This window comes from Phragmites australis, chromosome 19 (assembly GCF_958298935.1).
Source record: "Phragmites australis chromosome 19, lpPhrAust1.1, whole genome shotgun sequence".
NCBI lineage: Eukaryota > Viridiplantae > Streptophyta > Magnoliopsida > Poales > Poaceae > Phragmites > Phragmites australis.
The window spans coordinates 23,025,780-23,048,110 of record NC_084939.1 but is presented as its reverse complement, the minus strand read 5'-3'; the positions used below and the strand labels follow the sequence as shown (position 1 = coordinate 23,048,110).

The 22,331-nt window shown below is 43.6% G+C and overlaps 1 protein-coding gene across 1 annotated transcript; it reads right to left on the bottom strand.

Annotated features, from left to right (window-relative positions):
• Positions 1–7,041: 7,041 nt before the first annotated feature.
• On the bottom strand, positions 7,042–11,328 carry LOC133900109 (calcium-dependent protein kinase 24-like). Its single transcript, XM_062341233.1, has 9 exons — positions 10,985–11,328; positions 10,784–10,878; positions 10,037–10,704; positions 9,213–9,356; positions 8,970–9,122; positions 8,738–8,853; positions 7,929–8,096; positions 7,584–7,808; positions 7,042–7,482 (listed from the first exon to the last, which is right to left on the bottom strand). The coding sequence occupies exons 3-9, from the start codon at positions 10,629–10,631 to the stop codon at positions 7,351–7,353; spliced, it is 1,533 nt and encodes a 510-aa protein (XP_062197217.1). The 5' UTR covers positions 10,632–10,704; positions 10,784–10,878; positions 10,985–11,328; the 3' UTR covers positions 7,042–7,350.
• Between the last annotated feature and the right edge of the window lie 11,003 nt (positions 11,329–22,331).

The window sequence follows — 22,331 nt, the reverse complement described above, 5'->3', positions numbered from 1 at the left end:
CAAGATCAATGTACCCGATAAGCTTGTGGCTAGAGGCATCATTACCAAGTTACCTCCTTTGTGGAGAAACTTCGCCACTGCTATAAAGCACAGGAGATAAAAAATTATTGTTGAGGGTTTGACCGCGTCTCTTGATGTTGAGGAGAAAGCTCGGACTAAAGATGTAAAAGGAGGTGAAGAACAAACTAGCGCCAATATGGTGCAAAAGTCATACCATAATAAGAACAGAGGGAAAGATAATAAGCTAAACAAAACTATCACCTTCAGGAAGAATAAGATGAACACAATAAAAAATACCTTACTATGCGTGCGGTGAGATTAGGCACTTCGTCGAGGATTGTTTAGACCGCAAATGGAAGCAACGAGGTATAGGGTATGGTAATTTACCTTCGGTGTTTTTAGTATTTCAGTCTACTAATTGGTGGATTGATACAAATGTCAATATTTATATGTGTGCTGATATCTCAATGTTCTTTTTTTATCAGGTCACCTAGGATTCTTCCGTCCTAACGGAGAATGAGTCACATGCTTCTATTTATGGTGTTGGCACGGTAGATTTGAAGTTTACTTCGGAAATGGTCATTGTCGGAGGATTAACTCCAGTCGCAGGGATCCCGAGAGACCCCTTTTTAGAGATTCGGCCGGGGGATGATTCTGAGTATGTTCGTCGGAGAAATAAATAGGAGTGAATGCAACTGCCGGTGGTGGTGGAATGACCTAGTGCGAAAAGAAGTAAATGCACCGGAATTTAGACAGGTTCGGGCCGCACGGGGGCGTAACACCCTACTCCTGTATGGATACTATAAATGCCCTGAGGAAGTCTCTCAAGGATGTTGCTGGTTATAAGAATGTTGGTCTATCCTAGAGCCTGGGGCTCTTTGTTCTTCGGCCTGTCTCGTGCTGCTCACTTCTCGACTGTGTCTCTCTTGTGCTGCGTTCTTGTCTATGCTTGTGCGTCCTCTCTTTTTTCCATACTTTTTTCGGATGTATTCCAGATGCATTCAGCTGTGCCGCCGCCTACTCTAAATATCCGCCGGCAGCAACGTGCCCCGAACGGGAGGGAGGGGGCACGAGTTCCGAGACACCATAAATGGAAAGGGCGTCATCATTTCCTCTGGGCGAAGTGACCGGGGGTGGAAAATGCGTCACACGCCCGGTCATCCATCACAATAAATGCCTTGGCAACGGGCGCCGTGGAGAGGGCCCACAGCAGCGCGGCAGACGGAACACCTTGGTCCTTACGACGTTATCCTGAGATGGGCCGGATGGCACGGGACGGGACCCGTGCAATTAATAACCCCACGCCTCTCTGCCAGAACGTGGCAGGAACTGACACTGAGCGCGGCGGGAGCAGTTGGAGGTGACAGGCCACGCACGCTCTTTAAATGCGGCCTCGGGCCTTTGACTGGCTGACACCTCATCGGTGGGCCCCTCGGGGGCCTCCACCAGGGGGCTTTCTGGGTCGTCGGGGTACTGAGTGCTCGGGGGTACTGTTCACCTCCCCGAGCACTCTCTCCCGAGAATGCCCTTTCTTGTCCTCGGGGAACCGAGTGCTCGGGGATACTGTTCACCTCCCCGAGCACTCTCTCCTGGGCACACTTGTACGGATCCTCGGGGATCCGAGTGCTCGGGGGCTGCTGCACGCAGCCCCGAGCACTCTCTCCCGGAACTTCCTTCGGTGAGTCCTTAGGATACTTGGGTGCCCAGGGGCCACCGCCGGTGGCCCCGGGCACTTCTCTCCCGGTACTTAGCTCTCCTGGTCGTCGGGGGACTAGGGTGCTTGGGGGTCACCATACACCTCCCCGAGCACTTTCTTCCCGGTACTTGGGTTCCGTGGATCATCGGGGAACTGGGGTACTCGGGGGCCACCGACTGTGGCCCCGAGCGCCTTCTCCCGAGACTTGATCTTTTCTCACTTTGCGGGAGAGACTCCGCGGGATGGCGCCATGTGACGGATGGTTGGCCTGGCCTCGGGATTCGGGGACCCCCGGTTCCTGATACACCGACAGTCATGCAACTGAAGAACATGCAACATGTCCCTACAACAAACAAGAATGTAGTTAGCGGCTTCCTTCTCTATAAAGACGAGTTTAAGGTGGTGTTCGAGTCCAATAAAGTAGTAGTGTCAAACTATGGATAATTTGTTGTTAAAGACTATGAGTGTGAAGGCTTGTTCCGCTTTTTTCTTTCTGATTTCAGCAATAAATCTATAAACCATATTTGTGACAATGTTAATAATGATGCTGGTGCTTAGCATTCATTGTTATGTTATTTAAATTTTGGTTCTATGTCGTGACTTTCCAGCATGAGTTTAATTTTGAATTTTTATATGGTCAAAAGTTATAAGTGTCATAGTTGTGTGCAATCAAAATAACCTTGCAAGCCTCACAAGGCAGCCGATGAGAGAAATTTGGCACATTTAGAATTCATACATTCAGATATGTATGAAATAAATGGTGTGCTGACAAATGGTGGAAAGAAGTACTTCATGACGTTAATTAATGACGTGACTAGATTTTGCTATGTATACTTGTTGAAAACGAAAGATGAGGATCTATATCACATTGAAAATCTATAAAGTAGAAGTTGAGAATTAACTAGAGAGAAAGATCAAAAGAATAAGGTTGAATCGTGGTAGTGAGTATTTCTCTAGTGACTTCAATTTATTCTGTGAGAAACATATGATTATTCATGAGAGAATGCCTTCCTATTCACCCCAATCAAACGGAGTTGCAGAAAGGAAGAACCACACACTGACTAACTTGGTTAATGTCATGTTAGACATTACAAGATTATCCAAGGCATGGTGGGGGAGGTCCTATTGACTTCGTGTCATGTCCTGAATAGAGTTCCTCTCAAGGATAAGGAGAAAATCCCATATAAGGAGTGAGAAGGGAGAAGACCACCACTTTCTTATTTTTGCACTTGAGGATGCTTGACGAAAGTCAATGTACCAATAACTAAAAAGTAAAAGCTCGGACCTAAAACAATGGATCGAATCTTTCTGGGATATGCTCATCGGAGCTTGCTTATAGATTTTTAGTGGTTAAATCTGAGGTATTTGATATGCATGTCGATACAATGATGGAGTCTCATGATGTAATATTTTTTGAGCATATATTTTTTATGAAAGATTTACACGGCGTGTCTAGACTATCTTATGAGATAATTCCTGAACCCACTCCACATCTTGAGACTATTAAACAAATACATGAGCAAGATCTTGAGGAGGATGACAATGATGCTCCTAGAAGGAGTAAGAGACAAAGGACTATAAAATTATTTGGTGATGATTTCAATGTGTACCTTGTGGATGACACTCTCAAGTCTATTTTAAAAACATTTTCATCTCTTGATGTGGACTATCAGAAGGAGGCAGTTCACAGTGAAATGGATTCCATTCTCATAATCGGGATTTGAGAGGTCACAGAACGACCCTATGGTTGCAAATCTGTGAGTTGCAAGTGAGTGTTTAAGAAGCTTAGGCCTAATAGTACTATTGAAAAGTACAAGACTCGGCTTGTGGCCAAGGGTTATATCCAAAAGGAAGGAGAATACTTCTTTGACACTTATTCATGTGTTACGAGATTGACTTCTATCCGAGTGCTACATTCCTTAACTGATTCACATGGTCTTATCGTTCATCAAATGGACGTTAATATAACTTTCCTTAATGGAGAACTAGATGAGGAAATTTATATGGAACAACCTGATGGATTTATAGTAAAAGGTCATGAAGGCATGGTGTGTAAGTTGTTGAAATACTTGTATGGTCTTAAACAAGCTCCTAAACAATGGCATGAGAATTTTGACAGAACTTTGACATCTGTAATCTTTTCGGTCAATGAGGTTGATAAATGTGTGTACTATCGCCATGATGGGGGTGAGAGAGTTATATCGTGTTTGTATGTTGATGACATACTGATATTTGGGGCAAATCTTGATGTGGCTAATGAGGTCAAATCTTTCTTGTCTCAAAGCTTTGATATGAAAGATCTGGGTGAGACTGATGTAATCTTAAACATCAAGCTAATTAAATGAGAGAATGAGATTACTTTACACAATTTCATTATGTTTAGAAGGTCTTGAGCCGCTTTGCCTATTAGGACAACAAGCCTTCTCCAGTACCTTATGACCCTAGTGTGATATTTCGAAAGAATAAGAAAAGTGGCAGGGACAATTTGAGATATTCTCATATTATTGGATCACTTATGTACTTAGCTGGTGCTACAAGACCTGACATCTTATTTGCTGTGAGCAAATTGAGCCAGTTTACTTCTAACCCGGGCAATGAACATTGACATGCGCTTAAGCGAGTCATGCACTATTTGCTTGGTACTATGAGTTAAGGTCTTTACTATTCTAGATACCCATCGGTACTGGAGGGTTATAGTGATTCAAATTAGATATCTGATGTTGATAAGATTTACATCATAAGTGAATATGTATTCACTCTAGGTGATGTTGTTATATCATGGAGGTCTTGCAAATAGATCATCTTGGCGAGGTCAACTATGGAAGTGGAACTCACTGCGTTAGACACAGCCACTGTTGAGGCAGAATGATTGCGTGAGCTATTGATGGACTTGCATGTGGTTGAGAAACCGATACCAGCTATCTTTATGAACTGTGATAATTAGACTGTTATTATCAAAGTAAATAGTTCTAAGGATAATGACAAGTTCATAAGGCACGTAAAGAGACGATTAACGTCTATTAGGGAATTGAGAAACTTTAGAGTGATAACCTTAGATTATATCCAAATAGCTAAGAATCTAGTAGATTCCTTTACAAAGGGATTATCACGGAATGTGATAGAGAATGCATCGAGCGAGATAGGTATGAGACCCATGTGAGTTATACCATAATGGTAACCTATCCTATGCGATTGTATATCCCGTGAATTAGGACATAGGAAGAACAAGCTATTGGTCTAACTGAAGGAGAGTACTTTATAATCTACTCTAGTGAAGATGCAATACTCTCAGAGATCTATAAGACAGATTGGCTATTCTGTTGGCTTTAATAAGCAAAGATGCTATCTTGTAGAGCATTCTTGAAAGAACATACATATATGAGCCTGACTGTTGGTCGTGGTGTGTGAGACTTGGGTAATCTCTATTAAGCTCATGAAGAGGTTAAGGAGTACGACTTGTATGCTCCACGCGCAGGGCAGCCTATAGGTAGCCAAGTATTAATGATGACCTCTGGTGAAACTTGTTTGTACAAAACTTGCAATTCAAGGCGTGGTCCAATATTCAAATTGTGAATGAGTTTAGCTTGATATTCTAGGTAGATGTTCAACTTAATAGTCTCCATTGAAATACTGGTATATCAAACAACAATGAAAAACAGGTAAATCTCTATGAGATTTTGAGATCTAGTAGTGGATTGTTAGAATTATAGGGGCTAATATAATTTTAATAATTCTCAATAAATCTCAAATGCTCATATTGTGGAGAGACGACCCTTGATAAGACCCATCTTCTATTAGTATCATATTGCTAATAGATGTGGAGATAGAGTGTTTTCTCCCAATATATATCTAAGGACCCCCACCTTATTGGAGTGAGAAAATAGACTAATAATGAAAGTATCCCTCAATTTGGAAACACTCTTATTACGTGAGTCTATATAAGAATTAGATTTTTTTTCCTCTTCCTCTCATTGTTGCGTTGCCACTGTAGTCTACTCCATCCCGACATCAACGTGCACCGACAACAGGGAAAGCAGATCTTCGAAACCCTTACTCTTGAGATCTTACATCGGGAGAGGGCGAATAAGGTTTTTTGAGAACTGCTATGCGCGACTGCTCAAATTCTTCACTACGGCTCGTCTTCCTTATCGCTTGGGCGCCGTCCGCTGTCATCGTTAACAAATCAGGTGCTTCGTCAGCAAGATCAATCGTATCGTCAACACGGTGCAACCTACATCCTCAGCAATCTTTACAGCGTAATATCAGTACGTAAAAATTATGTCACTCGTACTTTATTTCATGCGATCCCTAATTTTAAGTATAGTAGATCTAGGTATATGTAATGCTATCATACCTATGTCTAGATTATGCTTCGATGATATAAACATGTTAGTTTATCAATTTACGTTTATGAATTATTTATGGATTAAATTAAATCTAAAAGTGTCTTTTTCTAATATTTTATATAGTAGAGACTAAAAGAAAGACCTCTAAAAATAAATAATGCATAAGATGACAATGATCGAAAAAAACTTCCAGAGAGAAATGACTGTAAAATATTTGAACATACCACATGCGCTCGTCGAACGAACAGAAGTCGTTATGGAACTGGCCTATTAATCAGAATTCAAAAGATGATATATTTATAGGAATATATATGTTCAGTTATATTCAAAACATCTTAAAGGAGTTTCGTTAATTTTATGATACGTCGTCAATATGTAAATAACATCAGCAACAATGTTTCTATTATCTACACCCTTGCACGGTACTTTAAATTATAGTAAATTATTATAAAACCACCCCAAGTTTTCGCAAAAGTTGCAAAGAACATAGGTTCACTGATAAGTGGCACATAGACGTACCCTGACCTAAACGTGTTGACTTGGTTGCAAAGAACATAGGTTTATCGCAGAACTACAGATACCCATGTTGAGCCTCCGTTGCCTTGGTTGAGCCAAAATCTATCACTGCATGAACTGATGTACTTTTTACAATGTGCACAACATTACACAGTATATAATAAGAAAGAATTATAACTTGCAACTAAAAAAATAAAGAACAATATCAGAATGGCTGAACATTGGTTCCAGGCAGCTAAATACCCTCCAAACACTGTACAATCTGATATTAATAACCATTGAAAAACAACTCGAGATCTCAGTTTATAGATCCCTTCCACCAATTTCCTGCCGACGATAGAAGACTATTTATCGCATTCTAAAAGTAGGTGTATCAACAAGTTAGTTACGCAGCTCTTTTGCGTATTCTAGAAAAAAAAACAAGTTAGTTGTAACTAATTCAGGACAATAAAAGTGTCATTTAACATCATTCTACACTGACAATTGACAAGCAACAGAAGTATTACTACGCATGTAAACTTTCCAACAATATTCAATCTACATCGATGTCATCCACAGGAATACATATAAGCAGTTGATCATATTATCATCCCCAGCATCTAAAATTGGCAACAAGGTGGTATTACCATTTCTCTCTCACTAGCTGAAACCACAGTATACCACGGTACTATGAAAACTCTCCACCATCTCAGCAACATCACTCGACAATGTGCCCTTTTAGATCAGTCCAGCTGATGAGTGCACAAAAGTCCAGTCCATGACAATGTACCAGGGAAGGCCGTCTGGTACACGTTAGCTTTTGCCGGGATTCAAGAGTTCACCGAGATTCAGATGCAAGCTGTTCCTCATGGTTCTCCTTCCTGCTGCACCAGCATTGCCCTTCCTCATCATTGCCGCAAACTCGCTGTAATCAATTTGCCCGTCCTGAAATCCATATAGAAATTAATTCGGGAACAACAACTAAGATTCGAGACTGTAACTGAAATATGGAGGAGAGAACAGATCAGAAAATAAAGTAGACCAACATTGTTCTGATCGATATCTTTAATCATGTCCTCCAGGTGAGCATCCTCAAGACCAAATTCACAGCATGCTTGTGACAGCTCATCAATGGTTATGAAACCACTTCCATCTTTGTCAAAAAATGAAAATGCTGACACCAGGTTTTCCTCCCTCTCCAGTTTATTCATGTGCAGTGTAGCTGCAATGAATTCACCATAGTCGATGGTTCCATTGTTGTCAATATCAGCCTGAAACAAATATACACAAGCCAAAAAAAAATTATATGGCAACAGTATATACTATCCATGGAATGTATAATTACATTTTCAATGAAGGAATTATGATTCAACTAGTAAAGAAGCGCTTACTGCGTCCATTAAAGCCTGGATTTCATTCTCTGTTAATTCTGAGCCTACCCTTTTCAAGCCATCTTTCAGCTCATCAAATGTTATAGTTCCACTATTGTCAGTATCGATCATTTTGAACAGCTCCTTCAGGCCTCCAATCTCTTCCTCAGATAGGCTTTCAGCAATAACCTGCAGATTAAAAGATGTCTACAGTTTATCAAAAAGTAAGGTGGCAATTGCAAATTGCACATGGTATATCGAGAATTAGAGACATTCTACAACCTCCACGATGCATCAAGGTCCAAGTCAACAAGTATTCAGTAGTTCATTCCTAGACAGATGACAAAAAGAACAAGATAATCCACTAATTCACATATAATATCTAGTGCACCGCTTTGATAACATGGACCAGAACGAAACAATTACTGGATATCTTACTGGATATCAAAAAACAATCTGGATGGAACATACTGAACATCGTGATAGATTAAAAGAAAAGAAAGCAGGGGTGTTAGTTGTCATAGGGGCAGATGTATGACTATTCCCTCTACTAGAATTGCATATGGTTATAGAATAAAGCACCATTTTCATACTGATTGTAATTCGTAATTGATCTTAGGGACTGCTACAGTTAATACTTAATAGTGTGATTCCTTCTGACTGAATGGGAAAGAGTCATGTGAAGTTAGCTTTGGTACATCAAACACAATTAAGTTAATGTTGGTAGTAATCTACATGAATCATTAATTATTAAGGTATTAATGTAGCAATGCACAAACCACAAAACCTAATATTGCAGAATCAGCTATTGCATCATAAAGGCTTCATACCCTCAATGCCATCTTCTTGAGCTTGTTCATTGCCGAAAAATGCTTCAGCCTTGACAAAACAGCAGAATCAATAGGCTTATCAGGTGCCACAGCATCATCAACAATCCATGCGTGACCTGAAAAAGACAGTGTGATTATGAGAAAATATAAATAGCAAACCCTATGTGGCATGCAGGCAGATACACCTACACCCAACTGCATGATAGATGAGGAGAGGGAGGGGTGGACTTACAGAGAACCTCATGAGCACTAAATCTCTTTCTAGGATCCCGGGTAAGCATATTACGGACTAGATCTTTAGCACTATCAGAGATACTAGGCCAGGGTTCAGATTCAAAATCAATTTTGCCTCGTAGAATCTGCCTGAAGATTCCAGCTTCAGTTTCTGAGAGGGAAAAAATATATACGACACTGGAAAACATGAGCATTTGCAGCGACATTCTAAATCGATGGTTTGAATGACAAAATACTTTACCTGCCCAGAATGGGGGAACACCACAAAGCAAAATGTACAGAATCACCCCAGCACTCCAGACATCAGCTTCTGGACCATAGCATTTCTGAAGCACCTCTGGTGCAACATAATAGGGGCTCCCAACGACATCAGAAAATTTGTCACCTGGGAAATGAAAGGAGCAGCATGAATCATCAAAAACCTAGTGCAAGAATTACTAAGAATTTCCTAGCAAAATAGGTGCCAAACAAAAACGTACATTTTAGCATGCAAGTACCATTGTAATTTGTACTCAACACCACATCAAAACAAGAGCTCATAAATCACTGCACACTAGATTAGGAGTTACAGCAAAACTGGTTCAGCTATAGTGGTGGTACGTAGCAGATAGTATACAGTATATGCTATGATACATTGTATGTTATCTTCCCACCAAAATTGGCAACTTGCGACCTTTCATTAACAATTTCAGTAACTCGTTACAAAATCTAATGGGGAGCTTCAACGTGGTTTTGATCTATTATCCTACCATTCTCGTCCAACTTCATAGAAATGCCTTGTCATGACTCATGAACAACCTTTTGGCAAAGAGCATTCGCATCCTAGCAAAATGGACAATGAGTGCAAAGTCGCAACTGCTCCCAAGTCCAACGAACCTGATCATGGAATCCTATCAAGTCATTATATCAACAAACTCGGAGTGGTGATTCAAATACGACGTTAGCAACCACTATTCTCCAGACCAATTTGGCTAATAACACAAAGTAGTACACAAAGAACTACCAAATTAACAGAAGTCGTTGACCTACCAAATTGAGCAATGCAAAGCAAACAAATACACATACCAGGCTTGTAGAAAATGGAAAGCCCAAAGTCAGTGGCCTTGAGAGGTGCATCCTCGGCGGTGCTGGCGAACAGGAAGTTCTCCGGCTTGAGGTCTCGGTGCATGACGCCGAGCGAGTGGCACCCCTCCACGACCCCGACGATCGTCTTGATAAGCTGTGCGGCCGCGCGCTCACTGTAGTGGCCCTTGGCCACGATGCGGTCGAAGAGCTCGCCGCCGGCGCAGAGCTCCATGACGATGTGCACGAAGAGCGCGTCCTCGTAGGCGCCGCGAATGCGGACGACGTTGGGGTGCTCGGAGAGGTGGTGCATGATCTGGATCTCGCGGTAGACGTCCTCGTAGTCCTCGCGGCACAGCAGCTTGCGCTTGGGGATGGACTTGCACGCGTACTCGGCGCCGTCGGCCTTGCCCACGCACTGGTACGTGGTGCCGAACTGCCCCTGCCCCAGCTTCTTCCCGATGCGGTAGTGGTCGCGCACGTTCGCCGTCTTGTACGGCAGCACGGACGCCGGCCGACCCGACGACAGCGCCGGCGCTGTCACCGGCTGCGGCAGCTTCGCCTTCGCATTGGCGTTCCCGCTCGGGTCCGGCTGCATTGGTGCGCCACTGGCGTGCTCCCCGGATCAAGAACCGTAGGGACGCCCGCGGCACCAGGGAAGGAAGCTTGTCCTGGACCAAGAAACCGAAAAAGGTGAGAAATTTCGGGACACGGCGATCAAGAACCGGTCAAAAACGGAAGCAAATTCACCTCAGGAAATCTCTGGCTACAAATTTCTGTGCCTCCTCCAGGGATTTCCGCGGATTGGCGACGGAAGAACACGGGAAGCTAGGGATCTCGGAGCCCTGCCGATGAAACGAAGCTTTATCGGAGGTTTATGACGAAACCACGAACAGAAAAGAAAGAAAAAACAAGAAAACAGCGACAAGGGGAAGAAATCTGTGCTCTCACTTTATCAGGTGTCACATGGGAAAGATGCCATCTTGCCGAAAGAAAAAGGGGGCGAGGCAGAAGAAAAGACTGGCCTCTTTATCCCGCGTGGAGCTACGAGCTGGCCGCGCAAGAGGACAGGATCTTGGCGGCGTGGGTGATAACTCCACACATTTTTATAGGATTTTGGGGGTCTTCTTCCAATGGGGTGAGATGATGACGAACCGAGCTGAAATATCTGCCTTTTGCCTTTTGATTTGCGGAGAAGGTGATGGGGGAAGGAGAGCGCCGGGGTTGGGAAGCTAGGTCGTATCTAAGGAATTCTCCATGGGTGACCAGGAAGGAGGGAGGAAGGAGATGACGAGGATGTGATGTGCGTAGTTTCTGCTTCTCCATTTTTATTCTTTTTACTTTTGTCCTTTCCTCAATGGAAAACTGCACACGGGTACACGTCCGGTAAAAAAATATTCAAAATTTTGAAAATATGCGAGGGAAAATTTTAAAAGTCCTCAAATATTCTGATAAAAGATACCGCATCCGTTTGACAATATGTATGTGTCGAGGGAAAAATAAATAAATTACTACCTCCACTTTAAAATAAATAAGAGGGGAGATAACGATGTACGTGGTTCACAATTCTATTTATTTCATTTTATTTCCAAAGAGTAAATTACTAGATCCATTTTAAAATATTTCACACTATTAGCTTTAGTATCAAATTTTAGCCCAAAATAAAAATTGAAAACTACGTTCATTTAAAGAAAACTGCTCGAAAGATTGTCATCCAAAGCACGTCAAGAATATTGCATCGCACTTATATATTATCAAAAAAATTCATCCGGAAATTTAAAATATTGAAGCATATGCGCACGACCGCGGCGGCGGAGCTACTAACGCACTTAGAAATAAAATCCGTAGAAGTTTCTAACGTTTGATGATCATGGGCGCTTCTTTAAACACAAATTTGGTCAGCAATTCTCATGACTTCGTTTATTCCTAACATCCCAGTACATCTTGACTCATTCCTTTGGACATGACACGAGAAGCGCATCTCCTTTTTCCTTTTCCTGCGTTTTTTACTTCCTTTTCCTGCGTGTTTTTTTTCTTAATCAGGTCATGTACAATGGTCGCCACATCAACAAAACTCTAAGCCGAGGAGAAAGACCGAGGAGACAGAACATACGACATCTACACAGAACGGAGCTAGTAAATAGTAATGGCTTTTTAAAAAAAAATGTAATTATTTAAAAGTGTGTTTGCTTTCTCGGATGGGTGTTGTAGATATAGTCTTTTTAAATAAAAACAAACTAATTAGAGTCATATTTATTAAAAAGAAGAGTATATATATATATATTAGATAAGTTGAACTAGGTTTTTATTTGGTTGATCGAATCTCATGTTTTATGAGCACATGTAAAAATTCAGATTGTAATTAGTTGCTCGTATGAAAATAATTTTGTGACACCGATAAATGAGTCTGTCTGCATGAGAGCCTGTCAAGCCAGGATAAAGACGTATTTTTCATCCATCAGACTGACTAAAATAATTGATATAAACAATCAAATACATCCTAACAAAAGTATATTATCGAATTGTTTCTCATTTACTATCAAGCGGTCCTTCGAGTGGATATCTTGGGGGACATGAATCCTCTTTCAGGGGTGGCACAGTAATTCGTGAGTGGTGAACAGTAAAGTGCAGTTAATCACTGTAGCAACAATAAGGTAGATGTACTGTAGTAAAATACTGTTGAAACGGGTGCTGCAGCAGTACTGTATCACTGAAATTCTACCCATCCATTCGCGATCCGACGATACTGAATCCTATCTTGGGGCTCAGTGGAGGACCAACAAGTGGCTCTAGCCGTTGTCTTGTCATAGCACTGGTCCTAACTATGAGCCTGCACGTGCTACAGTACTAATCAAGACCAATTTAGGCCGTCTCCAACCGGATCTGCAAATCTGAAAATTCCAGTGCTACAGTATTTTGCGGTGTGTTGTAGCACTGTAAATTCGTCTCTAACAGAGTCTGTACCCAGTGATACAGTACTGCTACAGTGTTAGAGATAGGGGATGCTGTAATAGTATTTTAAGGATTAAAATTTGAGGTACCTATTGGAGATGATCTTAAGCTCGATTTGCTGGTTTAGTAAGGTAGTCATAACACCGGACAGGACCTACAACACGAGTAGATGACACCATTATCCAAATCCAAAACTCTATTCTTGAAAAAAGAAGCGAGAGATTAAAATTTATCAAGGTTCTCACAGGCCTTAGACTCGATTGATGTGGACATGTGTACATTCTTGAGCAGTAGAGAAACAAATTTCCTGAGTTGAATCACTCGAGACAATTTTGTATTATTTCGACTTCACAATTTGACGGTCGAAAATTCGAAATGGGGAGCTACCAACTTTACATGTCATGAGATGAGAGAGAGGGCATGGAGTACCTGCTGAATTCTAAAGCTGATGGGATTCAGAGTCAGCCTGACAGATGTGTATGTGATACATCTTGTCCATTTCTTGGTGAAGAGAAAGAGATCATAATTACAACTGCGAAGAAAGAGAGCAGCTGATGATGAATCATGGCACCCACAAATGGGTGCGTGCTGTTTGCACATTGGATGAGTGGAGTGGAGATGAGGATTGTATGGAGAAAGAAACGAAAGATGATGAAGACCAAGGATAACATCACTGTCACCTTCGTGAGCTGTGACAATCAGCTGCCACCAAACCTTTCGAGGTTCAGAATTAGCAGGATGTGTTAGTCATTCCATCTTTGTTAATAATCTAAGAAATTGCAACTTGCAAGAGCCGTGTCTTCCATATCCGCCTCGCAAAACAATGTGCCAATTGAATTTGTAGATCCGGTGGCCGCATCGTCCTTTCAACAGAATCCGTTTATGATGCTACAGTGATGAGGTGTGTCACTATAGTGTCAAAAGAACGTTAAATTTGCCGATCAAATATGGTTTCCGTATTACTGTTTACAGTGCATGACTGTGAGTTTAGAAAGAGAAAGAGAGTAATGAAAAATAGGAAATGAAGTAACGGTTAGAGATGAAAAAAAAATAAAGGATGTTGTAATAGTGCTAAAGAATAATATAATAATATTATAAGAGATAAATTTTTAAAGTATCTATTAGAAATTGTCTAATCATATGTAATAGCTAGAATTTTTTTTAGAACATAACCAGCTCGAAATCTATATAGCCTACCCATGTAATCAGGAGATAGGCTTTTCACCTTGTCAAATCGGTTCTATCTAGCCTACTAATGTACATAATATCCTTTTTTCTTATTTGGCAAATGATTTTTAAGAGACTTTATTACTTTTAGTTCAGATTCTACTAATGAAGTGGTAGTCACAGAAAGAAATACACCCTAGAGAAATGAAGGATTATCTACCGGTCCAAAGAACAGGGTGGCATAGGTATCTATGACCTAGATGTTCAGAATATATATCTCCTCTGCAGATGGTTATTTAAATTGCTGATAATAAATATTTAGGGTCAAAAACTCTTTCTGAGGTTCAATAAAAACTAGGAAATTCACACTTTTGGACGGGCATGATGAGAGCAAAACAACATCTACATTGTTTCGATACCTTTGTTATCGAAGATGGTTCACAAACCAAATTTTGAAAGGAGGCATGGTTAGGGAACATACCATTAAGGGCATGTTTGGTAGAGCTCTTCCAGATTCAAATTCTCTACCGAGAGTGATTCTCTGGGGTAAGTGATTCTGTGGCTGAAAGTGATTCTCTAGAATAAATTATATGGAGGAAGTGTGTCGGAGGGTGAACTCCTCAAGCAGGGATCCGGAGGGACCCCTTTGAGATTCAGCCGGGGGATGATTCTGAATCTGTTTTGCGGGTGAAATAAATGGGCGTAAATGCGATGCAGGTGGAGTGGAATGATCGGATGCAGAAGTAGTAAATGCACAGGAGATTTTTAGACAGGTTCAGGCCGCGCTGAGCGTAACACCCTACTCCTGTGTGTATGCTATAAATGCTTTGAGAATGTCTCTCAGAGATGTCGCGGGTTACAAGAATATTTGTCTAGCCTAGAGCCTCGGGCTCCTTGTTCTTCGGCTTGTCCTGGCTATTGTTCCGTAATTTTTTTTGGCTTCTCCGGGGAGCCCGCCCCGCCTTAAATACCCGTCAGGGAGGTAGCATGCCCAGAAAGAGAGGGCGTGAGTTCCGAGGCGCCATAAATGGAAAGCAACTATCATGGGCTACTGCGCGAAGTGTCGGGGAGGGTTGAAAACGCGCCCCCGTTCGGTCTTGTTCGTCATCATGCCGTTCTTCAACGGGCGCCGCGGGGAGGGCTCACCGAGCAGCCACCGAGCAGCCCAGCGTGCCCGCCAGGTCAGAGCGAGTCTAACACAGCAGGGCGGCAGGTGGGGCGCCTTGGGCCTCGCGATGTTATCCCGAGGCGCGTCGGATGTACCGCGATGGGACTCATGCATTAAATGTCCCCACGCCTCCCTGCCAGGCCGTGGCAGGGACTGACAGCAAGCGTGGAGGAGCAGTTGGAGGTGACAGGTCACGCGCCCTCTTAAATGCAGCATCGGGCCTTTCACTGGTTGACACCTCACCGCTGGACCTCTGTGAGGGCCACCAGCGAAGGACTTCTGAGGCCGTCGGGGAACCAAATGCTCGGGGGCCACTGTTCACAGCACCGAGCACTCTCTCCCGGATATGCCCTTTCTTGGTCCTCGGGGAACCGAGTGCTCGGGGGCCACTGTTCATGGCCCCGAGCACTCTCTCCCGGAACTGACTGTTCGGGTCCTCAGGGAACCAAGTGCTCGGGGGCCACTGTTCACGGGCCCGAGCACTCTCTCCCGGAACTGACTTCCCTCGGGTCCTCGGGGTACTCGGGTGCTCGGGGGCCACTGTTCACAACCCCGATCACCCCCTTCCCAGTACTTGGCTTTTCTGGTTGTCGGGAGACTTGAGTGCCCGAGGGCAACTGTTCACAGCCCCGAGCACTCTCTTCCCGGCGCTTGGTCTTCTCGGGTCATCGGGGAACTCGGGTACTCGGGGACCACTGTTCATGGCCCCGAGCACCTTCTCCCGGGACTTAGTCTTCTCATACCTTGCGGAGGTGATCCCGCGGGAGGGCGCCACGTGGCAAACTACTGATCTGGCCTTGGGACTCGGGGACCCCTGGTCCCTGTGTCACCGACAAAGTGATTCTGTGCGGAAAGTGAACCAGGGGAAGTTGCTTTTTTCAGCTCCCAGCTTCTAGTTCATTTCAGAAAATCACTCCCACGAATTTCACTCAGAAAGCTAAAAGCTGAAAGCTGCTGTTTGGCAGAGCTCCCCCTGATTCCAGCCGGGAAGTTGCACTGTGAGCTTTGCCAAACAGGCCCTAAGTGTCCAATACACCAGTTTATATAATATAGTGTGCTATAAACATAGAATTGTAAGATTTTGAAATCATACCCTCCAAATACAACTTTCTGACATATTCTAATTGGCCCAAAGCTGATTGATTGGAATTATCTCCTTCTCAGGATTAATAATATCAATACCTGACAAGAGCATGATGAGTTCAAATGGAATTTTAATGAAAATGGTAAATTTTCAGTGAACTCTTTATATTGAGCCTTAAAATACATTAATACCTCATATATAAATAAACAATTGTGGAAACTAAAGCTACCTACAAAAATTAAAAAAAAACTTTGGTATCTTAGTCAATGGGTTCTTCTAATCAAAGATAACTTAGTTAAGAGAAAATGATAGGGTAGTCAGAAGTGTTGCTTTTGTCGTAAAATGAAACAATAAAGCATATCTTCTTTGCTTGTTGGTTCGCCCATTTCGTACGGTCTATAGTCCATGAGGCTTCAAACCTTTATCTACCCCGTGATGGGAAATTGGCTCCGAGGCCTTAGTAAAAATCTAAAAGCTCATATACTGGTAGGAGTGGTAGCTCTTTGCTTGTCACTATGTAGAAACGATACTATCTTTAATAAGAGAAAAGTTACTTCTCCTTTATATGTTATCTATACATATACACGCTGGCTCCATGCTTGGTCTGGATGCTCTTCAGCTGGTATGGATGGAGATCTAGGTTTCAAATTTTGAATTCACCACCTTAATTTTCCCCTTTTTGATTCCAATTGATACAATGACTGCTCTTTGTGTTTTGAACATTTTTGGATGTTGTTTTTTTGTCTATGTGCATCCTGGTTATGTAGAAGCTAAGAATAAACTCTTATGCACCTGTATCATCTTAATGTAACGATGAGAGTCAATAAAACTTCCTTTATCGAAAAAACCAGCTCAAAATCCGAGTTGCAGTAAAAAAAAGGAAGGGTATTTATCAGTAACAATCTTGATTTCGCGAGAACAAGATCCAGAATCGCTAAGGCAAACGGCAAAATGCAGCAAGAAGAGTTCATGTCACGTTCCTCACTCAATTGATCAACCAAATCAACACAAGCACCAAATCAACTCCAACCGAATGTCTGTATTGCAAGCTCAAACAAGTTTGACAAGTGTAGGGATACAAATTGAGGAAGAAAGAGAGCATAGAAACGAACAACTCTAGACTGTTATAGAGAAGGGATTGGGAGGAGATAAGAGAGCAACAGGGAGGAGGATCGGAGGAGGGTTCAAAGGAGGAAGAAGACTGGGAGGAAGAAGAGTCTGTCTGATCTTTGTTCTTCGATACGTGCTGATCTCTGTTGACTTTGTTTTGTAATGGCCCTCCTCTGATGATTTGGCCCACTGGTAGCGAGAGATGATGGCTGGCCCACTTGGCATCCAATAAGTCCCAAGTCTGTGACATTCTCCTCCCCTTAAGAATCAGCTTGCCCTCAAGTTGACCCTAACAATCACCCACCTGATACTTGTTTGTTTCATCTTCCTGCTTGAGCTCACAGCAACACCCAACCAAAACTCTTGAGCGATCCATAATTCCCACATAGCAACCATGCCGACTTGATTCAACAGGTGGTGGCCATGACGGGCAATACCTCCTTGCATACAGGTGGCACATAGAGTCCATATGCTGCATACAAATAGCTAATCCCAACTCTTGTGCTGCACTGAATTCACCATAGTCGATTGTTTCACTATTATCAATATCAGTTGCATCCATTAAAGTTTGAAGTTCATTCTCTGTCCAGCTTGAGTCTATCCCTTTCAAGCCATCCTTCAACTCTTCAAATGCTATGGTTCCACTATTATCTGTACTAATCCTTGTGAACAGCTCATTTAGGACCTGACTTATCTAGATAACATAATTAACATGGGACATTCCAATTTAGTAACCTCTTCCTTTAGCAGCAACCTCTTCTTGTGAAAGCTCCAGCTGGTCACTAAATTCTTCTCCAATTACCTTCCCTTCTATTTGAGTTTCACCACATAGAAATTCTTCATTCCAGAACTCCATCCCAAGCAGTGCCTCCTTTGTACAGCTCATGTCAAAGACATCATATGACACTTGGGTGACCATATTTTGATGCCCTTTGTGGAGGTCTATCACTTGGATAAGGAATAGTGCACATCGGTCATATCTGATGGTAGTCTTCAATGAGACTCTCCCTTGGAATTCAGATACCTTATGGCTCTTCTCCAATAAAACAAAATATATTAGGCCACCTGGAAGTGCCTTCTTCTCAACTGAGCAATGCAACAGGAAACCATACCGCTCCCCCTTCACTTTTTGTACAGCCACCATGCTTCTGCTGCTCAAATGTTCATGCCAATAAGGCCAAGGCTTCAGTAAAAATCCCTCCATAACTTCCCTATCCATATATAGAGCATCTCCTTCACTGTCAATCCACAAAGTTGGAGCACAGTATTTACATAGGCACAATATTGCACTAAGACCCTCTTCTATGCTTCCTGCCATACCCAATTCAGCCACATCTGTATTTCTATTGAGTTGTGCCCATTGGACAATCCATTTGAGGGCAGTTCTGCATTCTAGTCTAGGCGGTGGCCAAGATGGTTGAAGCTTCCATATCACCAAACTCCAATGTAAATAGCATCTATAGCACCATGATCCTGACCACTGTCGATAGCACCCTCCTAGACTCCAAAAGGATCCTCATCTGCACGCAAGCCTCGAAAATCACCACTGCAACAAAAGTCTAGGACACTCCAGGACAACAGGTGTGGCTAGAGGAGGAAGCTTACGACGGCATCCGCAGGCTCCTGCGTCATGTTCTCGGCCTCCAACGAGCAGCTATTCACCCACCTATCCCTGCTCGCCCACGAGAGGCCGACGGCCAGGATTGTGAAGCGCGAGGATTTGACGTAGCCAATCAACGAGATGATGAGGGTGGAGGTTGTAGCGAAAATGACCCTATTAGACCATGATTGTGATTTTGACGATTAATGACAACATAGTCAATGAGACTAACATGTTTGTTAAGAATATATGTTAGTAGGTCTTATGGATATAATACATGAAGAAGCCACCAAAGCCGGGAAAAAGTTTGGTTGAATTGGAGAAGTCCCAGGAAAAATAACTTCACCGGATGGTCCGATGTTCATATGGTTAAACACACAAGAGAATTGTGTCCAGAGACATTTGACCTCACTGGATGGTTCGGTGCTTAGAGGAGGATACACATCGGAGCATTTGCACCAGAGAAGGTTGCAGCCGTTGAAAATCGAAGGTCAACACGCCGGAAGGTACGATGATGAAGAGAAGTGCACCGGACAATACACCGGATAATGAACAATGCAAAGACGAAGAAGAAGCAAAAGACCCTACGGGATAGTCCAATGATTGATTTGAACACACCGGAGGAAAGCACCGGAGCATTATTGACAAAGGGGAGAATGCAGTGACCTCACCGGAAGGTCCGGTGCTCTGAAGATGTGTACACCGGAGCATATTTTCCAGAGAGGGTTGCATTGGCTCGGCTGGCTAAGGATAACGCATCGAATGATCCGGTGATGAAGTGATGTGCACTAAAGAATACACCGAAGTAATTTACACAGAGAAGATGTTGACTCAGATGGCTAAGGTATACTCACCGAAAAGTCCGATGATGAAAATGGAGTATACACTGGAGTGTCCAGTGTTCATAGAGGCTTGAGTGGGGTTCCAACGGCTAGTTTATGAGAGTGTACTCACCGGATGATCCAGTATTAGTACTATTGTTCTCACCAGATCATCCAATGTTAACAACTTTTTTAGAGCTATTGAGTTAACGGCTAGTGCGCGAGTTTGAGGCTATAAATACCCCTTCACTCAGTCATTTGAGGGTGTTGGAGTATAGATAAGTTCATATATACATGAGAAGAAATCTAAGCCAACAAAGTACTTAAAGTGATCATTCAAGGCAATTAAGCATAATATTAGAGAGTGATTAGTGCTTATAGGCCTAGTGAGTCTATTGCTAGATGATTGCTGCCTAGAGAGTAGATCAACGAGTGATCCAATAGTATACCTCTTGGTACACTAACACCTTGGAGTCTTGGTGACTCGCCGGCAAGCTTGTTAACCCTCCAACTTGGTGTGGAGCGGCGGCAAGGCAATTGTGCGAGGACGCGGAGACCCTTGCCTTTGTGGCTCAAGCTCCGAAGTGATCACGGGGTAAGGAACCGGAAGAGAGGCTAGTAGTGAGACCTTGCCTTGGTGGCTCATCCAGGTGGAGGCCTTGTCTTTGTGACTCAGTGGCTCAAGAGCCGTGACCGGTGCCGACCGAGAGCGTATCCTTTGTGGAGCTCCAATGTGGAGTAAGGGTGACGTTCATGCCATCGATACCACGGGAAAAAAAATCCTTGTATCGAATTTGCTCTCTCTACCTTATTTATGTTTCCGCATTTACTTACTTGCAAATTTTACCTTCTTAGATAAGTTGTAAGTGCTTTGATCGGTAGAGTAGACACACTAGATAAATCTAGAGCACATTTAGATAGAAATTGATATAGGTTTATCTTGTGTTGTTTTTGGAGCCGAAATAGCTCTAAGTGTCCTAATTCACCCTCCTCTTAGGACATCACCGATCCCTACAGAGATGCATCTCGACTCTATTGTCGACGCCTTCTGAGTCATCATAGGTCTCATATGGGAGCACTACTGTCGATGCCACCTAGTTGTACCCCAGCGACGTGAGGACCCTCGTGAGCTGCTGTAGCCCGAGGTCGTCGCCAGAGGCTAACAACTTCGCTGTGCTAGTAAGGATGAGGAATGGAGGTGTCGTCGTCCTGGTGGAGCCGCAACGTGAATCATCCTCTTGGTCCAACGTGACACTGCACATCTCCGCGTGATTTTGACGAATAAGGAGGTGAGGTGGTGGCTCCCAGGGGGTTACGCACTGGTGGAGATCGCGAGTGCATGCACACCCGCGTAGCTCCTCACGGCCAATTTGGCATTCTGCGATAGATTTTCGTGCTCGCTTGAGGTTAGCATCGCTGGGGAAGGGGATGATGGCCGCAATGTGGGTGGAAATCATGAAGGGCGGTAGCGAAGCTTCCTTGGGCGACGAGATGCCGTGGAGGAAAAAGAGCGTGTTGCAGGCACCTTCATCGATGACGAGGCGGTTCTAATTGGTACATACGTGGTTGGAGAAGCACACGACCTCACTGGAGGGTGCATCACACGGTGGTGACTTCGTCGGTTTGGTGGCCAGCTTGTCGATGGGGAACAGCGCTGCCTCCTCCGATGTGGACTCCCCCCTGTTCTGCTTGCAGCTGGTGAAGAGCAGAGGAAACCAGATTCGTTGCTGAGTTACGGTGAGAAGTCGGGGAAGACACAGTAGCAGCCAAATCTGAGGTTGATGTTGCCTCTAGATAACTTTTCTTGGTTGCCAGTGAGCGCGTCAACGCTAGTAGTGCCGCCGTGGACACTTGCAGCACCGCCACCCTCTCCGCAATCTCCACCATGGTTGATGCTGAAACGGTTGTGATGGCCGATGTTGGCGCAATGGTGGATGTGGTTGTCGACACGTTGGCGGACTTCGACGCTAGGGTGGATGTTGTGATGGTTGTCGGTGCGGTGATTGACACCAGTGCAACGACGACGGGCACCAACGCGGTGCATGCCGCATCGAACACAGTAGTAGGGCACAAGGAAGCGGAAGTTGATGCAGACACTAGTGCGAACATTGATGCAGTAGCGGTCGCCAATGCCAAAGTGGATGCTGACGCAGTAGCGTATGTCGTCGTAGGGGCCGACGTCGATGCCGTGGCAAACAGAAACACACCGGTGTGATCGCTGACAGGATGCACGAACTGGACATCCAACGAGCAACAACCATCATAGACGCTGCTCCCGTGGGTGGCACATCGAGTTCGCTCGGCATCAAGACCTGTCCGAAACCAGACGAGAGCCTCCACTCGCCACACGGTGGCCAATGTGAGCATCTGCACCGCCGTCACCCCATAGACCTCAT